Source organism: Diadema setosum, chromosome 14, assembly GCF_964275005.1.
Source record: "Diadema setosum chromosome 14, eeDiaSeto1, whole genome shotgun sequence".
Lineage (NCBI taxonomy): Eukaryota > Metazoa > Echinodermata > Echinoidea > Diadematoida > Diadematidae > Diadema > Diadema setosum.
Window position 1 is genome coordinate 12,363,918 of NC_092698.1, and position 22,046 is coordinate 12,385,963.

Consider the following 22,046-nt stretch of genomic DNA (forward strand, 5'->3'; position numbering starts at 1 on the left):
ACCCTATTTCGGGGGTGCTGAATCCGAATCTGGATGATGCAACTCTTGCATCCTTGAGGATTTTGAGATATTCAAGATGGCCGCCAAATGGCCGCCCGAACTGGAAATTCCCACGTATTTCCTTCTAAATGGTGAGATATTGAAAACAATTCATGGTTTTACCCTATTTCGAGGGTGCTGAATCCGAATATGGATGATGCAACTCTTGCATCCTTGAGGGTTTTGAGATATTAAAGATGGCCGCCAAAATGGCCGCCAAAATCGAAAATTCCCACGTATTTCCTTCTAAATGGTGTGAAATTGAAAATAATTGATGGTTTTACCCTATTTCGAGGGTGCTGAATCCGAATATGGATGATGCAACTCATACATCCATGAAGTTTTTGAGATATTCAAGATGGCCACCAAAATGGCCGCCAATTAAAACCGGAAATTCCCACGTATTTCCTTCTAAATGGTGATATGGAAAACAATTGATGGTTTTGCCCTATTTCGATGGTGCTGAATCCGAATCTGGATGATGCAACTTTTGCATCCATGAAGTTTTTGAGATATTCAAGATGGCCGCCAAAATGGCCGCCAATTAAAACCGGAAATTCCCACGTATTTCCTTCTAAATGGTGAGATATGGAAAACAATTGATGGTTTTGCCCTATTTCGACGGTGGTGAATCCGAATCTGGATGATGCAACTTTTGCATCCATGAAGTTTTTGAGATATTCAAGATGGCCGCCAAAATGGCGGCCATCAAAATCAAATCAAAACCGGAGTTTTCCACGTATTTCCTTCTAAATGGTGAGATATGGAAAACAATTGATGGTTTTACCCTATTTCGAGGGTGCTGAATCCGAGTCTGGATGATGCAACTCTTGCTTAACCCTTAAGGATTTTGAGATATTCAAGATGGCCGCCAAAATGGCCGCCAAAACCGAAAATTTCCTCGTATTACCTTCCAAATGGTGAGAAATTGAAAACAATTGATGGTTTTGCCCTATTTCGAGGGTGCTGAATGAGAATCTGGATGATGCAACTCCTGCATTGTTGAAGATTTTGAGATATTCAATATGGCCGCCAGAATGGCCACCCAAAACGGAAGTTCCCATATATTGAAAGCCATTGGTGGTTTTTATCTTATTTTGAGTGTGCTGAATCCGAAGCTCAGGATACGACTCTTGCATCCTTAAGGGTTTTGAGATGATAAAGATGGTCGCCAAAAATGACCGCCAAAAACGGAAATTCATATGTAGACCCCCTATTTCCTTCTAAATGGTGTAAAATATAAAACAGTTGGTGGTTTTACACTATTTTGAGTTTGCTGAATTTGAAGCTCCAGGATACAGCTCTTGCTTCCTTGAGGGTTTTGAGATAATAAAGATGGCCGCCAGAATGGCCCCTAAATGGCCGTTAAAAACGAAATCTTCCATGTAAGCCCTCTGTTACCTTCTAAATGGTGTAAAATTGAAAACAATTGGCGGTTTTACTCTATTTCGAGGGTGCTGAATCCGAACCTGGTTGATGCAGCTTTCGTATTCTTTTTTAAGGGTTTTTGAGATGTCCAAGATGACCGCCAAAATAACTGTCAAAAATTGGAAAATTTTAGACCCTATTCAGCACCCTCGAAACTTGGTTGTTGAAATTCATCCATTCTTTAGGGTTTTTAGACGACCAAGATGACAGCCAAAGTAAGTGGCAGAATTCCAATGTTAATATATTTTTTCTTAATGGTAAAAATTTTAAAATAAATTGATGGTCTTACCCTATTTCGAGGGTGCTGAAGGTCTTTGAAGGTTTTGGGACATCTATAAATGTCCTGTATGAACGGAAACTCCTTAACATTTTCTTATACTTAAATGGTGAAGTATTGTGCTCTAACGCGAAGCGGGGGATTAAACCCATGCAGGGTGAAAAGCAATAATTCGTATTCTTAAATTCAACTCAGTTGAGTGAATTTGTCAAATCAGCCAAAAGTTATTGACATCCAAAATGACTGTCGCAATGGTATATTGTAATATGCTGAGATATTCCGATATGTCTCAAACGGAACTTTAACAAGTACTGGAAAAAAAAAGAAAGTGATATATATTGACATCATACTGAAACATACAACCACAAAGATACGCCTGAAATTATTTTATGCATAATTATTGTTATAAAATAATGCTTGTGGTCGCCAATAATATGGCTCCACAGATGTGAAGTTAATCCTTTTCGGCTATCACTAGAGTAAAATTAAATTATGGCATGTTGGTATTTAGTGTTGAAACTTGTCTTGTATTCTGACGAGTCTCGCCTCGTATTATGAAACTTGTCCCATATTCTGATTATGTCATTGTAAATGGTTGCATCCATGACCACTATAATATAGATATCAATAGGGTAATTTCAAAAGCATTCTGCGCGATTATGATATTCGTAAGTACTGGATTATCAATTATTACCTTCCATCTTGTCGTTTGTTTTTTTTATTCAATTTTTTTCGCGTTACCTGTGATATGTCCGTCCCCTCGTGTGTGTTTGTAATATATTATATATACGTATACATATCATACATATACACATATATGATGTTACATCATAATTGAAAAAAAAATTGAAGCATAACTATAAAAATGTCCCACTCATGTCTTCAACAATGTCATCAAGACCATCAATATAAACCAAATAACCAATTTGAGTGTTCATGGATGAAGAGATTAAAACTGCTCATGGATTAAGACAGGTAATATTGGGTAATTTCAGTACACTTCTCTACATCACTATCACAATATGATATGTTTTCCATATCTCACCATTAAGAAGGAAATACATGGGAAATTCCGGTTTTATTTGGCGGCCATTTTGGCGGCCATCTTGAATATCTCAAAAACTTCATGGATGCAAGAGTTGTGTCATCCAGATTCGGATTCAGCACCCTCGAAATAGGGTAAAACCATCAATTATTTTCAATTTCTCATCATTTAGAATTTCTCATCATTCCGAATTCCATGCATTCACGTTGGTGTATTTTTCCTCCATCTTGCATAAACATGTTTTTCCAATGTCGGCATCAACTGTCCAGGTGCATGTATGTCTCAAAGACAAACATGTTTACGTGTCTTCTACCATTTTGTGTCCAAGTCAACGGCAATATGGCTTGTCCAACATTGCTGTACATTCTGTTACATTTCCCAACGAAAATAGGATGAATTGCTTTGAGTTTTATCACAATGAATATGAGTAATGCTTTTGTAGATGTTCGGTCATTGGAAGGTGAAAGTTCTGTAACCATTATAAATAATGAGAACGGTGATAATTCTGACTTAAATTTTTTTTTAACCACAGAAACCGATGAATTAAAACTTGATTTTGATCCTAATGATATCCCACCTCACATGTTTTCTACAAGTTACTGCTTAGAAAAAGATGTCATTACATTATCCAATTCGGACCCAAATCAAATCTTTTTTTCTCATTTTAATATTAGGAGTTTAAATCAACATTTTGATCAACTTCGCTTATTCATTGATGAATTACGATTCACATTTGGTGTCATCGGCCTCAGTGAAACATGGTTACAGGAGGTGTCTCCTTCTTCATTGTTTCATATTGATAGATTCAAACTGATTACAAATAATAGACCGTGCAAGAAAGGAGGTGGAGTTGGTTTTTATGTAACAGAAAATTTAAACCATCGGTTATTAGAAGAGTTCAGTTTTATGACAGAATTTTTTGAAAGTATTTTCATTGAGATAAAAGTACCAAATAAAGGAAATGTAATTGTTGGAGAAATTTATAGGCCACCAAACTCTAATTTTACTGAATTTGGTGAATTAATCCACGGTATTTTGTCGAATAACTATTTCAAGAATAAATTATGTTTTTTTATGGGTGATTTTAATTTAAATCTTTTAAATTATGATAATCATAATTGCCAAGAGTTTCTTAATCAACTGTTGTCTAAGTCTTTTATTCCTCTCATAAGAAGACCTACAAGAATCACCGACCTCTCTTCTACTTTAATAGATAATATATTTGTTAACAAGTCATTTTCTGATATTTCATCTGGTATTGTTGTTACGGATATCTCTGATCATTTTCCTGTGTATGCACTTATTGGTAGTATCCACCCTCTTGCTGACAGTGTGCAAAAAAAATCCGGTTTTCGTGTTATGTCAGACTCGAACCTGAATAGTTTTAGAGAAAGGTTGAAACTCGTTGATTGGTCGACTGTATATAATCAAAATGACGTAAATCTATCTTTTGATATTTTTATAGATATTTTGATAACTCAGCTTAATATTGCTATCCCTTGTCGTAAATTCTCTAACTCAAATCATAAAAAAGTACCCCGGCAGCCATGGGTTACAAAATCACTTTTAAAATCAATCAATAAGAAAAATAAACTTTATCATAAATATCGCAAAGTACCCACAGTTACAAATAAGTCCAGATATACTCAGTATCGTAATATCCTCACTTCTGCATTACGGTCAGCCAAACGGATGTATTTTATGAATCAATTCGACAAATGTAAATTTGATGTGAAGGGTACGTGGAGGGTGATAAACCGAGCGTTGGAACGTAATACTGATAATAACGTGCCTAGTTATATTCAAGAGGATGATGTTCGTATTGATGACCCCATAGATATAGCTGAAGTTTTTAATGATTTTTTTGTAAACATTGGGCCAAACCTGGCTGATAAAATTCCTGAAGCACAGCGAGAATTTCACTCTTTCCTGGGTAGTAGGAATATGGAATCCTTATTTTTTGTCCCAATTGTCGAAGATGAAATAATAAAGATTGTTGATAAGTTAAATAACAAAAAAAGTTCGGGTTATGATGGAATCACAAACTTCTTGGTAAAAAATGTGATTCATGAAATAATCTCGCCTCTTACTTATATTTTCAATCAATCCTTATCTACTGGTAAAGTTCCTCAAAAAATGAAAGTAGCCAGAGTTGTTCCCATTTTTAAAAAAGGGCGAAAAGACTTTGTCAATAATTATCGCCCCATTTCTCTTTTAACTTCATTTTCAAAGATACTCGAAAGACTTGTGTATAAACGCACCCTTAATTTTTTTCTTCAGGCAAAAATATTTACTGAATCTCAATTTGGATTTCGGAAAAAACATAGTACAACTCACGCATTACTCAAGTTTATTGATAAGATAGCTCATGCTATAGATGATGTTTCTCACACTGTCGGTGTTTTCCTTGACTTCTCCAAGGATTTTTGCGAACAAATTATCCTTAAACATTGATAAAACTCAGTATATGTTATTCAGTAATTCGCTACCTGTGTTACCTCTCTCTGTCAAGATAAACAACATTGATCTGTCACAGGTCAACAATACAAAATTTTTGGGTCTTTATATCGATAGTGATTTATCTTGGAGAACCCATGTTAATTATGTAAGCAGAATTATTGCTAGAAATACCAGGGTTCTTAACAAACTTAGCTATTATTTTCCAAGTAATATTCTACAGAGCATATATTCAACTTTGATATATCCCTATCTCAACTATGGGATTCTGGCGTGGGGAAATGCTTCTAAAAACCTTATTTATCGATTCGTTATTTCTTGTACAAAAACGAGCTGTTAGAATTGTTAACCACACTGGATATTTATCCCACACGAACGAACTTTTTGTAAGTAATAAAATTTTGAAAATTCCCGAGTTATTTTATTACAACGTCGGCCTGTTTATGTTTCAATTTTCAACTGGCCAATTACCAGACGTATTTTCCCAAATGTTTACAAGAAATCATACAGTTCATGATTATCCAACTCGTCAACGTTACGCATATCACCTTCCACGTACCCGAACAATTTTCGCGAAAAAAACCATTATGTTCGCTGGGCCCAAATATTGGAACGAACTCCCTATGGAACTTGTAAGTTGTACCACTGTAACCTCATTCAAACGAAAACTGAAGCAATATCTTCTTAGCAGCTACATTGTACGGCATGCATAGTGTATAGTTCTTGTTGCTCTTTACATGTTACCCCTTGTCTATCCCACCTTAGTCCGGCGGGATCCTAACCATGAACACTATTTTTGAACAGTCTGCCTGTTGCGCTGTTCATGCACCTATTGTTCCACTCGGTTATCGAAACTCTCGCGTGTGACAGCTGTCGGTTACTATGGTCACACGGAATGCTTGGTTTTAGGACCCATGCTGGAATGTTACTTCTGAGCTTTCGGTATTGTTTACATTCACGACAAATCTCATTATCCCACCTTCTACTTATGTATTTATGACATACAGTTACGCCATTTTCTATACTCTGCAACACACCCCTTGAATCTCTGCAGTTGTTGTTCACTGCTGCAACATGTGACCTTTCTGTTTTCTGTTTTCTGTATTTTTATTTAGTGACATATATTTAATTGGATTTTTTGTTTTGTTTGTTCTAATCGGTTTCCCCAGATATAGTTGGTCTTAAAAAAACATCCGTACTTTAAACTTCCCCTAATCTGATTACTCACGGAACCTGCGGCTGTACAAGCTAATGCTTTTACGCAGGCCCCATCATATTTTTTTCACATTATGACCACAGTGTAATTAGCATGCATACAGACCTCGTGTTTATACCAAATCAAACTTCTGTACATTCTGATGAAGTCTTATCTGAATTATGTTTCGTATAATTTTCGTATTCATATACTTTATTGTGATATATGTGAGAAATATGAAAATAAATTGAAATGAAAATGAAATGAAATACGTGGGAATTTCCGGTTTTAATTGATGCAGCCATTTTGGCGGCCATCTTGAATATCTCAAAAACTTCATGGATGCATGAGTTGCATCATCCATATTCGGATTCAGCACCTTCCAAATAGGATAGAATTATCAATTATTTTCAATTTCACACCATTTAGAAGGAAATATGTGAGAATTTTCGGTTTTGGCGGCCATTTTGGCGGCCATCTTGAATATCTCAAAACCCTCAAGGATGCAAGAGTTGCATCATCCAGATTCGGATTCAGCACCCTCGAAATAGGGAAAAACCCATCAATTGTTTTCAATCTATCACCATTTAGAAGGAAATACGTGGGAATTTCCAGTTCGGGCGGCCATTTTGGCGGCCATCTTGAATATCTCAAAACCCTCAAGGATGCAAGAGTTGCATCATCCAGATTCGGATTCAGCACCCCCGAAATAGGGTAAAACCATCAAAAAACATTGGGTGGACGGTAAAACAAGGTTAGGCCCAAAAAGTGGCTTTGGCACCCAGACTAATACCTCCTGTGGGCTTGACAAAAATGAAATACAGTGTCTAAGGTTCGGTATTCTGAAGATTCATTATTTAAATCTGAAAACAAAGTAAGTTTTGTACCACTTGAATGATAATGTGTTTTCAGATTAACTAACCGTTTTTTATTTTCAGATTAAAGAACCGTCGGAATGCCACATGGAATGTTCGAACAAGGCAAGTGCCATAATGTGTCTCGCCCATTCGCATACAAGAAATTGTACACGAATGGGATATAACAGATGAAAAAAAGAGATACATATTGTATAACAGATAAAAAGAGATACAAAAGGGTAAAAATTTATGGCAAAAAAGAAACATGCCATAAAAACTTAACATTGGGCCCTTAAAGTTCGTTGACATCTGCCTGTGACCTTTGACCTTGTGGTGACCATCAACTCCCCAAGGGACATCTACCATCCAGGTTTGGTCACAAACAGACCTATGGATCAAAAGTTATGACCCATAATAGAAACGCGCAATAAAAACTTAACATTGGGCTCTAAAAGTTTGTTGACCCATGCTTGTGACCATTGACCTTGTGGTGACCATCCACTCCCCAAGGGACATCTACCATCCAAGTTTGGTCACAAATGGAGTTATGGATCAAAAGTTATGACCCATAATAGAAACGCGCCATAAAAACTTAACATTGGGCCCTAAAATTCATTGACCTTGAGGTGACCTTCATTATGGTAAAATGTGAAACTTTGTATGACCCCTCTTCCCTCGAAGTTTGATTGCAATTGAAGCCCAGAGTAAAGAGTAATTGAAGCTTTTGTAGCGTTACGGACAGACGACGGACAGACGCCGCAGGCGATCCCTTAGTCTCCCCTCACCTCTGGTGGGCTCGACAATAAATGAACCACATCACATATTTGGAGTAACAAACAACTGGGAACAGGTATTCGGCGTGTTTCAGATTCGGAATAACGGACCATCAGTCTAGAATAATGAACCTACTTTTTTTTTTTGGGGGGGGGGGGGATAATGAATACCGTGTAAAGAAATTAACAATGTCAAACTAAAAAATAACTTATTTCTTGCATTAAATCTTTCCCCTCCCATCTCCAATTACTTCTGACGTATCCCTCACTGCCTGTAATATAAAATAAACGATGCCACCTAAGAATTAAACATTCTTCTTGCCTAAAAGATTTTCCCTTCTGTCCATATTTCTTTCCTGCATTATCACCCAATGCCCAATTAAAAAATGCATCAAAAACAAAAGGAGATTCGGTATTCTGAAGGTTCGTTTACCTGAAAATGAAATAGGTTTCATACCACAGACTTCATTTTCAGATGAACAAACCTCATTTCATTTTCAGAGTAACGAACCTTTGGAATAATGCCACAAATTGGATTAACGAACCCAATTACATTTATTTTTTTTGATTAACAAACATTTAGGCACAGGGAATTTGCATGTTTTGGATTTGGAATAACAAAACATCAGAATAACAAAACTTTCTATATGCTTTTTTTTTTATTTAAATCTAAGAAAAAAACAAACCACACCATGCAACATAATGTGCCATTGCTGAACAAAGAAAATACAACACAGTTAACAAACCCTTCTTTTCTATTTTGTTCATTTTCTTTTACTTGGTCATACCTACACCAAATGTTGGTAACATAATCTTTTCATTTGGCATTCTACTGTATATTTCCTTCTTTTTATGGCACCAAAATCAACACACTGACTCACCCAATGAAAAATCTGTCACAACCTTGAAAAAAAAGGCTCAATTCCAGAATCAAGCATGTAAATTAAGCGTCATTTTTTTTAGAAGCACACAGAGGCTTGAGTCATTGTAAGCATGATTTCAAAATAAAAACTAGAAATGTTGCTATGGCGACTGGTATGCCTCCGCTACAAAGTTACAGCTGCACAAGAACCAAGACAATGGCAATATCTGGGGGAATGTCTTGACTAATGCAGGAAAGGGAAAGTATTGAAATGGACAACCCATGGCAGTACAGACAAGACAGAGATTATTCTTTAGTCATCGCAAAAGACTTCAGAACTCCATTAAGGCTCATCAATGTAGCTCATCAATAAGGACAGGAGTGTTTGTAGAAACATTTTTTTTTCTGCAGAATCTTGAAGCTGGTCAAACTAAAATAAAATGTAGGCTTAAAATTGAAAAAGTACTAGGTGTTTGTGTGTGACAACAATGCTGCTTCGCTGTGTACTTGTTACTGACAAATTTGGCGAATGTCCCTGGGGTTGACATCTCTACATGATATCCTTGATGGGTCATTTCAGATGGAAGTGTTGTGATCTGGGCGATAGATACAGATTTTGACTGTCATGCCAATGTTTTATTTCATACTTTTTTGTATGTTATCACATACGGTGTAGGCACATGACATACACTTGTAAAGCAATTTTCACTTCGTAATCATGCTATAAAGCTATGATTTCAGTGCGTGTTCGGGCCACCAGTTTTTCAACCATAATCTACAAATAAAATGGCGATGCTGGTAGGCAGCACTACCATTCCAAAGCTGCAGAAAACCACCAAAACACTGAGCACTGCATGAGCGAGAACTTCCCCGGGTGAAACTGTTGAGGGTACATCTACAGCTACAAAGCTCAAGTCCAAGCGCGTATCGGCAGGGTTAACCTCCAATACAAAACGTATAAGGGATTTGGGAAAACCCACCTTGAAATTGTGTTAGATTTTGGGGGCCTAAAAAGAAGATCAAAAAGCCTGAGGAAAAGGAGAAATGCACAGAATTGCAGGCAGACTGGACAAATAAGAGTCTTTGATGAAAAGAGTGGTGGAGTATTTGCCGAATCCACATTCTACCGCAACTCGCCCTACCAGGGCATCCCTGCCGACAGCACGTACAGCTGCAGAGGAGAATATGAGTTACCTGAACAAAAATGATGGTTTTCAACCTGTTGGGAACATGAGTAGATGCCTTTAGTGGGTGAGGCTGAATCAGCCTAAGAGGAGCAGGATAATGAACTTGATCCTCTCTGGGGTTGTTTGCTCAATACACAAGAACTTGGCAAAGTCTGCACTGTACCTCGTGTCACATCAGCTGGAAGAGAACATGCTGGAGGAATTCGGAGGTAAATTACTTCCCCCAAGCAACTGTATTCCTCTGTGATATCCCAAAGTGAATGCAGCAATATGGGAAAACATGTCTTCACACACCAAGAGCCATGACCTGAAACTACAAATGTGTCCAAATGCGGTCGAGATGGGGCATTCATTTAAACTCTGTCCCCTGAAAGCCTAACAGAGACTGAACAGAATGTGCTGGCAGTGCTTTGCAATGTAAATTTAAGGTCAACTGCTTACTCAAAGAACAAATCAGGCCAGACTAGAATACAAAGTACTCACATCTCTGTAAAGCAGCTGCTCCAGTAAGTCAGTACCATTTTGGTGATGACTGACATAGAGAGTGAAAGACCTTACAGAACAGTAAGGAGCTGCAGCCGGTGTGGTGCATGGACAATGTAAATGACGCCTGCAGTACCATCTGTACAGGACCCAAGCATCTGAATCAAACACCTACTAGTACTGCAGACAAAGATGGAAAAGTGCCACTGGCACATCAGGAACCTTTGCAAGTAGTCAGCTCTTAAAAAGTGGGAACTACAACAGGCATTTGTTAGGCCAGAGAACTCAGAGGCCCGAATTCACAAAGTTGGTACAATCTTTGTCCATGGTTTAAACCATGGACAAAGACCGTAGTTTTGTATGGGGCGCCAAGTGTGCATGGCCTATTTCATTACAAAATCAGTCATTTCGTCGAAAAAATGACTGATTTTGTAATGAAATAGGCCATGCAACACTTGGTGCCCCATACGTTTGTCCGTGGTTTAAACCATGGACAAAGATTGTACCACCTTCGTGAATTCGGGCCAGAGAGGCAGACTGTACTGAGCTCCACCTCACACTCAAAGCATGAACATGCTGAAACATTCTCTACCCTCCCAGCAGCCACAAACAGCAAGGAGAAAGTCTGAAAAAAAAATGGACCCTTGAAGCTTATGGTTTCCCTTTCCCTGTAAAAGTTTTACAGAATGAAATGGCAAAAAAGCTTCAGCTCTGAGATTGTCATGATTGTGCTGTAAGGAAGCTTTTACCGACTACATTTTGTACAACATATGGCCTTGTGATAGGTGTCCTTGCCTAGGCAAACAAGATTGCTTCATATTTTTACAAGTTACAAGCAGTTTATGACCTGCTGGGGTGTGAAGGAATGCATATGCGCATTCTTTTGCCCTGAGGTTTAGCCTGGTGGCACTTTGATTTCTTTGAAATTTACATCAGCCTGGCTGGGCTGGCATGGATGTCAATTTTCCCTCACATCATGTACTTTAAGCACACAATCTCTTTCAGCTGCAACATGTGTAGTTGTTGTCTTTGTCCGAAACCTTTTTCCGTAACACCGCAACAGCAAATTTGTAATGGCTGGCATCTCTAATCATGGTTTGCATAATGCCATCCTCCCTTCTGCAAATCATGAACCAAAATGAAACACTTGCTACAGCTGCTCTATCTCAAGAGATTTCACAATGAAATGAAAGAAATGAATGTAGTCATCTTCCCTTCTCTGCTACCATCTATGAGCATATTTTGACCAACAAGTCAAAAAAAAAATCTTATCAGTGAAAAGGAGCACATATGAGACATGCATTAAAGAGGCGTTGAGTAGTGTGAGGCACCAAACATTGACTAGTGTATTGGGGCAAATGGCTTACTTGCTGACATCATTGCATGACCTAAACAAGCCACACCCTCGGTAGCAGAAAAAGGTTCCACTGGTGGGAGTACTGCTCCGCTTTCATCTTCATCATCCAGGTCATCATCGGTGAAATCAGTGTCATTGCCTTTTCCATCTTCCCTCCCCACGTGCTCCCTTGTAATATCAGCTTCACAGAGAACATAGCTGACAGGATAACGCAGGTACAGTGGCTCATAGGTGTCAAATGTCAAATCTCGTATGACCTTCCCAACGTGCTCAAGATTGAACTTGATGTTGCTCTGTATTCAAAAGCATTGAAAACACATCAACATCAACTCCTCTATAAATCTTTATCAAATAGAACATTTTGAATCAGCTTTTAAGTAATGAGTGAATTTGCAAAGATGAGGTACTTTCTCTGCCAGGAAATGCTTTATGTTTCATTACATGATGCTACGCCAATGTCTACAACTCCATGGCATAATGTTTATGATATGATATCAAAGTTAGGGGTACACAGATAATTAACTTTTTATAGATATTTTCATCAGCTTGCAATCACCAGTTTCTTTTGTTCAAATTTACTCTCTGTGTGGTTACAAGCTTTTGATTGTTGCAACTGATGACAAATTGCGCAGCCTAAATTGACGTAAATTAACACTGAATTAATCACAGTTTAGTAGAAATCATGGGCATACATACTCAGGCAATTAGTACAAGTGCTTGAATTGATATATTTGATGGCATTAGCAGCAGCTGTAAATGGTAGTATGCGTAAGTGAAGGCAGAGTTACATCTACGTTACTCATTCATTTGGGTCAAGTTCCAAGCAAGAAATGCTTCATTCCCTGTATTGATGTTGCAGTTTTTAATCAACTCCTTTTATTTTCAACTCAATGTCTTTATTTTCATCAAACCAAAAGGTGATACACACATACAATTCCTTTTCTTTACTGTATTACCTGCATGGTTTGCAGTTAGTTTGCTCAAAGGTATTTTCAATTGAATTGATCATTATTTTTTTTTTTTGCTGCAAAGTCAATAAATTGCAGAGGCTTTTAACTTTTCAACAAAAAGATGGCAAATCAAAGTGGAAATCAAATCCTTGTTTGCATTTTGTGATATCACACAAGCAGCTCTTCTCACAAATATCTTTGTGAAATTACATGTTCTCTGACACTAACATCAGATCAGCAATTGTCTACATGCTGGAAAGTTGAGCAAATGTAATTCAACAACACTTAAAGGCTGGGGGACTTTGTACATTTTGTGTGTCAGAGCATTCATATCAAACACATGAACCACATCGATACCTACCTTGCCTCTCTGTTTCTCAAGAAGTTCAAACAGGAGTGTATTGTTACGGATCTGTAAAAGACAACAAAACTCTGTTTGTCATGATACATTAAAATACTCATTCAGACTGAAAGGTCAATGTAGTATGAACAGTGGTGGAAACCCATTTTTAGTTTCAAGCTTGCCTGTTAATAGTACAATATCTATCCCAATTGATTATCTTACAGCTCACAGCAAAATAAATACTCATTCTCAGTTACTCAAATTCCTTCTCCTGTGTTTAAATTTCAGAACTATCTTGGCTATCATTTAATACTGTAAATGTATCACAAAATATGTTTCAATTGTATCAAAATGAATTTAATCACACAGCATTGGTACATCAATTTCACTGCATGCAGCCTTCTCTCCAGCATAAGCAGCAGTTCAACATTTAAGAAATATTTTGACTAATTAATGTGACTCATTGCTGAAGAATTTCAAAGTGTTATATGGTTGGTATGTAAAGTATAGTATACAGTATATGTCATATTAGGTGACCTTGTGTGTCAGAGTCAATACAAGAAAGAATCTCTGATTTTTTTTTGCCTTTACATCCTATAAGTTCCTTGTGTAGCTAACTAACCTACATATGTATATTGACATGATTAGCTTTGAAACCGAGGAAATCCTTTGTTAACTGCCTTGCATAAAGTTAACAGATATTCACTTTGACAAAGACAAAACAGAGGGAAAATATTCAGTATTCCTGTTCAATTCAATATGCTATCAACTTTAGTACTGGAAACAACATACTATAAAAGTTGCCTATAAGTATATTGTTTAAGTATGTGTGTGTGTCATGTTCCTTGACATGTGCTGCATGGTCAGCTATTTCCATAGACTTTGTTGGAATGCCTGAAGTCAACCTGCAGTGTATGGCAAATGCCCTTGGCTATCTCCCTCTTATTCTTGGTGTTTTTCAATACAAACTAGAAATGTCGCTACAGCGACTGGTTATACCCCCGCCAAACAACATTTCATAAGCTTTGGTCAAAACAACATTTCATAAGCTTTGGTCAAAAAACGGAGGAAGTAGTTAAATCCGCAAGATCTTTCCTTGATCTTCTGCCATTAATATGCCGTTACCATGGCAACGTACTTTCGGGTACTGTCGAAAAATGTGTCTTGCACATCTACAACCAAAGGCACACATCTGTACCAAGTTTCATGGAAATTGGGCAAAAACTGAGGAAGTAGTTTGCAACACAAAATTTTCCATCATTTTGGCTCATAATATGTGAGCCGTTACCATGGCAACATACTTTTTGTCACTGTCAAGAAATGTGTCATGCTGACCTATATCCTAAGACAAACATTCAATATGAATTCCATGAGAATTGGAAGAACACTGATGAAGCAGTTTCGCCATGAAGCATTTTGCCCTATATTTTACCAATAACATGCCGTTACCATGGCAACGCACTTTTTGCCACTGCGGAAATATGTGTCTTGCACATTAACATATTCAGATGAACATCTGTACCTAATTTCATAAAAATTGATCAAAAACTGTGGGAGGAGTTCGCGACGCAAGATTTGTACCCATTTTTGCCCATAATATGCCATTACCATGGCAACGTACTTTTGGGTACTGTCAAAAAATACGTCTTGCACATCTACAACCCAAGGCACACATCTGTGCCAAGTTTTATGGGAATCGGTTGAAAACTGAGGAAGTAGTTCGCGACGCAAGATTTGCAACGGACCGACCGCCCGACCGACCGACCGCCGATTCCTATATACCCCCTTCAAACTTCGTTTGGCGGGGGTATAACTACAGTAATAATGATTATACTATAATGATTATACCCAAAATTTGTTGAAAAGGGAAGAGTTCATAGTTGCAACAACTCCATCAAATGTTACAGTAGATATCACACAAGTGTGTCAGCATGTATATAGATTGCTATACTCACTCTTGGGTGAATTTGCTTTTCATTCTATTCCAACAGTCGTAGATGGTAAAAGTTCAAATAGGGAAACTCTGAGAGTTCAGAACATCATCAGTTAAGATCTATGTGTCCTACATTATTTTACACATGTTCATTCCTGTCAATGCATATCACAATTTTCTGTCAACTGCGATGAAAAAGTTGACATTTGCATAAGTTGATGGATTATCTTAGGTCCAATATATTTCATCATATATTTACTGTAAAATGGTAAGCATTGAACTATGAACAACTGACGAGTAAGATTGAACAAGACCACACTTGAAGCATGTCATGAAGACACCAACCTCATTGTAAAGCAGGGTCAGTTCCTTGACAGTCAAGTATTCTTTGAAGTTGACACCTTGGTCCATAAAGAGGTCAACAAAGCTCACTTGGTTGTTGACTATGGCATAGTGAAGAGCTTCATTCAATTGACCTTTCTGTGATAAGATATAAAGATAACAGATGATCATTTTGAATATACCTCATATGATATCAATTTTGATTTCAAAATGTACATTGGAATAAACTTTCTCAAAGCAAAATACAGTTGAACCTGGATGTGTAAATTACTACAGTCCAACACTCTCCCATCTGGCCTCCCTTTATCCAGATCTATTATCTGGAGGTGATCTTGGCATGACTTTTTTGTTTTTGTTTTTGTTTTAAATCTTATAATTACGAGGAAAAGTTGGATTTCAAACAAAAATATTTAGTTTCTTGGCTGAGCGCTGAATGAACATAACACCCACAATTTGTACACACACACCCAAATCTTACCCTATTGCAATGCACCAAGCAACAGGCATGATATGGTATAAGTGTCTACTGTGTTTGAGCGTAATTATAGTCGGTCTAACAACGGTCGACTTTGCTGAGCCCTGATGATAGAACTTTGAAATTTAGTTTCATCCACTCATTGTGTGATACTTTCCAAGACCTGCTTGAATACATTCCTCAATATTTAAGCAGGTAAATTTGCAAACAAATTTCAATTAAGCATATAATAAAAAAAAACACACACATATGCTTACGCCTATGTTTTTGCACTGAGCAAAGAAAGAGTTTCAGCGTACACTACCTGCAATACGTTACATGTACATGTACAGTGTACATGTGTCGCTACCATTGGGTAGGCAGCCGCGTGTATTAAACATTGAGTCTTTCATATCTGGCCAAATCCCCTATCCGGATGAGCACTGGTCCTGACATGTCTGGATAGGAGAGGTCGGACTGTATTCTATTGATCTTTGCAGTGGAGGCTGTTACAAAGTTCCCTACACAGCTATTTTTGCACTTGCCCAGGTTCCAAATTAGACGGAGTCCAAAAACATGTCAAAATCATGCAGCGCTAGCAATACATTGCTGCATTTAGTTTGAGAAAACTTTGCTGGGAAAAGCTTACATTAGTTTTTCCAGAATCGCGGAAATGGTCCATCTTGACTAGTTAGCTGTCAATATGGTATTCAACTTTTCAAAGATTTCAAGACTTACTTCTTCAACAAGGACAATATGATTTAGGGTGATGACAGTACATGGCTTTTATACATGCATGCATTACCACACGGGTCTCAGTCCTTATTGGTTCTATAATGAGACATTTATTGTTGGTTACGATAAATGTCATGGAATTTGTAGTATATAGGCCTTGCTTACACTGTATAGTGACCAAAATGGATTTTTCCTGCTGAAAATGACATGCACAATAAAGTTAAAGTTTTCCCATAACTTTGCAAAAACATGCATGACAGCATAAGGGCACACATCTCAGAATCACAATTGCTGAATTCTGTGATGAATATTTCATTTTTCAGTCATCACAACTTGGCATTTCCATCAGCCTTCCTTCATGATAACACTTACAGAAAGGACCACTTAATCACTGAGAAAAATTACTTCAACTTTCATACTCACCATGACTGATATCAATGCTGAAATTTGTGCTTATAAAAATAAACAAACAATAAGTGGTAATTTCACTTGTCAAATAAAAATGTAGACAAACCCTGCTGCCTAAAATTGTATAGGAGTACAAATTCTTACCCCCCACTCTCTGTCATCTGTGAAAATCTCCCGCTTGGCAACATCAACACGATTCCAGATAAGAGCAAGTCGCAACTGGTCCAGCATCCTTCCTTTGTTTGCTGTACCAAATTATATATTAGAACAACTTTCATCAAGCTTACTGCTCAACAAAGTATAACGGTACAATTATTGGTCTTTGTGTGCATTGTAAAATTATAGCACAAACCACTCTGTACCCTGATTTCTGCTCGAAAAGTGCTGAATTCTGTGATGAATATTTCATTTTTCAGTCATCACAACTTGGCGCTGTGTTAAAGTCACTGAAAGCATGCACTCTCAATGTTTCTCTAATCAAAGATTCTACAGTAGAAATAAGTACAAAGACATCTACAACTTGTATGTGCTATAATACAAAAACAGCTGTTATCAAAATGTGCACAAATACACAGTTTAAGTTGGCAAAATAGAGCAATATTTAACTGACAGGGTCAAAAGCCCCATGAGCATTTACGCTCATATGATCTCAAAGATGAATTAAGGTTTCTCACTAATGCTGAAACTTCCCTGTAGTGCCCCTTGATGCAATGTCATTAACTACAATGTAGAAAAATAGCAAACATTGACAATTAGACATTTTCACTTGACCTACGACCCACTGGTCCTAACCTTTCCATACAGAATCATTGCGCAGTAATGCATACAATGTACATATAATTTAATAAAGTGTAGGTATGGAGTAATCTCCAAAGTACAAAGAAAATGAAGTGATTTCAGCATAGAATTGAATTACATAACCTCGAAACTTGACCTTTGACCCAAGGACTCCAAATTTCAAAAGAGAATCATGGTCAGGCAGTATAAGCATTTGTACTTGATTTCATGAAATATGGAGAAAAAAGTAAATTTTAGCAATTTCACTTTCATTTGACCTTTGATCTCATGGCCCAAAACTTCTCTTAAGAATCATCTCTGATATGTATACACTAAGTTTCATGAAAATAACTGCAGGCATTGCAGATCTTTGGGGGAAATAGTTCCCTTGACTCGAGTTTGTGCACCCTAGGCACAGCTTCCTCCATTCATACATATACATAAGCCAAGTTTCATTCGGAAATATCTTATTCTTAAATGATGCTGTTTACAAAATCAATGACAGACAGAAGGACGGATGGATAGACAATCCAAAAACCTAGATGCTTAAAGGCAACAGTTACAGGTGGAGGCATGATTTTTGTTTTCCTGGTCCCATACTTTAACAGCACATTTTTTCCTTCTAAAACAGAATTGTCAAGAATGAATGGATGAACGAATGGTTTATTGACCATCAAACTTCGCAGCCAAATGGCTGAATTGCGTCTGATTTACATCAATAAAAATACAGTGAGACAAAATATATTACATATACAAAACACGAACAAAATACAATCATTACGACAGCAACAACAACAAATCATCAGAACATCAATAGTGGCAGTATATAACACATATTACAACAAAAGCAGAGTTGAGTGAAAAAAAAAAATCAAACCCGGTTTACATATGTACCTTATATCCTCCATTATTGACATATCACAACCCTTTCAGCTAATAAAGAGGGTATAGGAGAAGAAGAGAGGAGGCGTGGAATGAGGAATGTTGAGAGAAAGAGAATGCTACATGAAGTGTGAGGCTGAGACAGGAACGGAGTGAGGGGAGAGAGGAGAAAAAAGAAACGAAGGCTGGGGGAGAAGAAAAGGGAGGCACAAAGGGAGAGCAGGAGAAATGTAAGGATAAAGGAGAAGAAGAAGAGGAGTGAGCAGAGGAGAAAAGGAAGGAAAGAAAGGGAAAGAAGATGCATGAATCTGGATAAATATAAAAACAGACAATTCAAACATAATGAACATACAGATGAAAGCACATTATTGCACTTCAGTTGAAATAAGGACAAATACTAACATAAACATATATCTATATATTAAGCTTCTGCATATAAATACTTCAAATTATTCAATCTTCATACCAGTTCTTTGATTATCAAAATAAATACAGAAATAAATACACTAGGCAAGTCTGAACATTATTATGCAACAACAGTAATGATAATATGATTCAGGTATTAAATAGTTGAGTCTTGAACTTTCACCAAAACTTTAAACCATACATGCATGTATTCAATTTCATAAACATGTAACTTGATTCCTTTCTATTCTCTTAACCATAAACCTTTAGACTCTGAACTAATGACACAAGCCCCCCCCCCAGCCCCCCCAAAAATGTCTGATATTTAATACATGTGTGTGAACGCACTGCGTTTCATGAAAATCATACGCTGTACCTTCAGACGCGAGTAAACATGGGTTGTGTACTAAAATCACAAGACGTTACTAATTTCAAAATACAAAAACAAAATGTAAATAATATAATGTAAGGAGCGGCGACTTCAAAACTCGGCATACGTTGTGCATTTATGCACATACCTGTACATTTCAATTTATTCATTAGGTCCACTAGAAATGGTATGGGGCTTTTCTTGTAGCTATTCGTTCTGCACCTGACACCAGTGAATGGGACGACTCTCCTCAGGGAACCAGAGTATGGGTTTTGTTTAGGAGCGGGCAGCTATTCTCGAAAGTGGGGTGATTTTAACAACGATTTTGCAAATTGACTGCACAAATCTGTTCTTCTTTCATAGAGAGATTGGAGATTGGTTATTTGCAGGGCATTATCATATGTCTAATATAAATGTCCAAGCACAACTCTGAGGGCTCTTTTTTTAATCCTTTCTAGCTGGTTTCTTTGTTTGGTAGTGAGAACGGGGTGCCGAACTGGACAAGGCTCATTTGTTGTCATTTTTTACATGAGATCATTCTTATCTGCTAATATTCCCATATCCAAATCAGGGAGATTCCACACAGCAATCAGGGATATCTGTTTGTTATATTGTCAGGATGGAAAATGTATTTTCTTAGGTTTACAGATATGTATCGAATATGCTTAATGATAGATCACAGCAGTTGCATCTTTTGTTACAGGAGAACAGTATAATAATCTTAAATCAGAGGAAATAGCCAAGATATGGTGGGCTTGGAAATTTGCGTAGTTGTTTATTCATCGTATGCAAATCAGTAGACCATAGGTAAACAGCTGACACACGCCCACGCTCAGCTCGCCGTGGTCAGCACAGGATGTAGCACAGTACGTTGTATGTACGTAGTAGGGATCAGTAGATATGGGAGATGTGTGTAATGACAGGTTTTTTTGGTGCGTACGATAGATACGATAGCACAACAAGGAATGTTGACGTGCGTAACATAAGATATACAAGGTAGCGAGGAGAGCATGATATGAAGCATGGACGACCACGATAGGAAAGCCAGCTCTCATCGTGGACAATGACCGCAACATTCGTTGTGCTGACAGTTTAGCAGTGGAGGTCGGTGAGCTCTCATCGAAGACAATGATCGTGACGCTCGTCATGCTGTGCTGAGGGTTTAGCAGTGGAGACGTTTTGGGGACATCTTGCGAACACAGACAGCGCTGTATTGGACGTGTGGTGTATTAGAGGCTGCGTGTATTGGTATAGCCAATGCAGACGTCGACTACGTACAGTATCTAAGTTGAGTGCTCACACTAATGATAATTTTTATGCGATTGTATAGAGATAATGCCAAGCTCCTTCACAAGGCCATCATTACCCTTGTGTAGAATTTACACATGAGTAAATAAACAAAGTGGTGTCACACGGTCAGTCAAACATGGATTTGTGTGCACGAGAATTCAATCGTGTTTACAATTTTTAGTGTGGCAGTGTACTGTAGCGATAACGGTAGTTATTAGTAGATGAACTAGCATGTCTAAAAAAAAAAAAATAATAATAAAACTACAGAGTGACAAGGTGCGAGGTCACTATGTGACATGTATGCACTTCAATGGGCAAAATAATTCCTAAATCAGGGAGATTTTTATATTCTCTTATTCAGACATGGACAGATTATGACATTTTCAGGAAGACTCCTGCAGAATCAGGGAGACTTGGCAGCTCTGTTCTTCTCCTAGATATCAACCATCATGATGAAGTTCAATATAATCAAAGTCCCTTTGCACTATTTTCAGGCCATATAAGCCTCTAAAATGCCTATATGTAATGCATGTTTTACCTTGGACTTGCCCATATCTTAAAAAGAAAACTGACATTGAAAAACCAGTTTAACTACACAGTACAAATGTCGCTATGGCGACTGGTATGCCTCTGCAATAATGCACAGTTCTCCCAATATGTAGAGAGTGTGTTGACAATATGAGACAACAGTTTCACATAATTGGCAAACTAGAAATGTCGCTATGGCGACTGATGCCTCCGCCATAATGCATGATTGTCCCAATAGGCGTATAGTACAATGTCTTCACAATGTGTGATCCATGACAGTTTCACATATCTGGCAAAATATTGAAATGACAGGTTTGTCAGAAATGTCTTGAACTGGGTTTGCTATAATTTTCTAAGAGTGCAGGTACACATATTTGGGGAATTTTGGGAAAGTTTATGCAATGAGTAATTTCCAAGGTACGAAGAAAGAGTGTGATGACGGTACAAAATAGATTTTTTTTTTTTTTTTTTTGGGGGGGGGGGCATTGAAACCTGGCCTTTGACCCTTAACCTTTGACCTTCTGGCTGGAAATTTCTCGGAGAATCTCCATTAGGTAATGCATGTATTAAGTTTTGAAACTAATAATGCAAGCATTGCATATACTAGTATATGAGGGAAATAGTAAAATTTTGAGGAGTTGACCTTGACCTTTGACCCCTGACTATTGA

At 37.5% G+C, this 22,046-nt stretch overlaps 1 protein-coding gene and 1 pseudogene across 1 annotated transcript in view; one reads left to right on the top strand and one right to left on the bottom strand.

Moving 5' to 3' along the window:
* Positions 1 to 22,046, bottom strand: part of LOC140238363 (transient receptor potential cation channel subfamily M member-like 2) — a 370,479-nt gene that overhangs the window by 214,795 nt on the left and 133,638 nt on the right. The window contains exons 10-13 of the mRNA XM_072318295.1: positions 17,270 to 17,370; positions 15,532 to 15,666; positions 13,272 to 13,322; positions 12,164 to 12,253 (exon numbers count right to left, since the gene is read on the bottom strand). Coding sequence (XP_072174396.1) covers positions 12,164 to 12,253; positions 13,272 to 13,322; positions 15,532 to 15,666; positions 17,270 to 17,370 — 377 coding nt within the window. The remainder of the gene's footprint in view (positions 1 to 12,163; positions 12,254 to 13,271; positions 13,323 to 15,531; positions 15,667 to 17,269; positions 17,371 to 22,046) is intronic.
* Positions 9,720 to 11,251, top strand: LOC140237792 (uncharacterized; annotated as a pseudogene).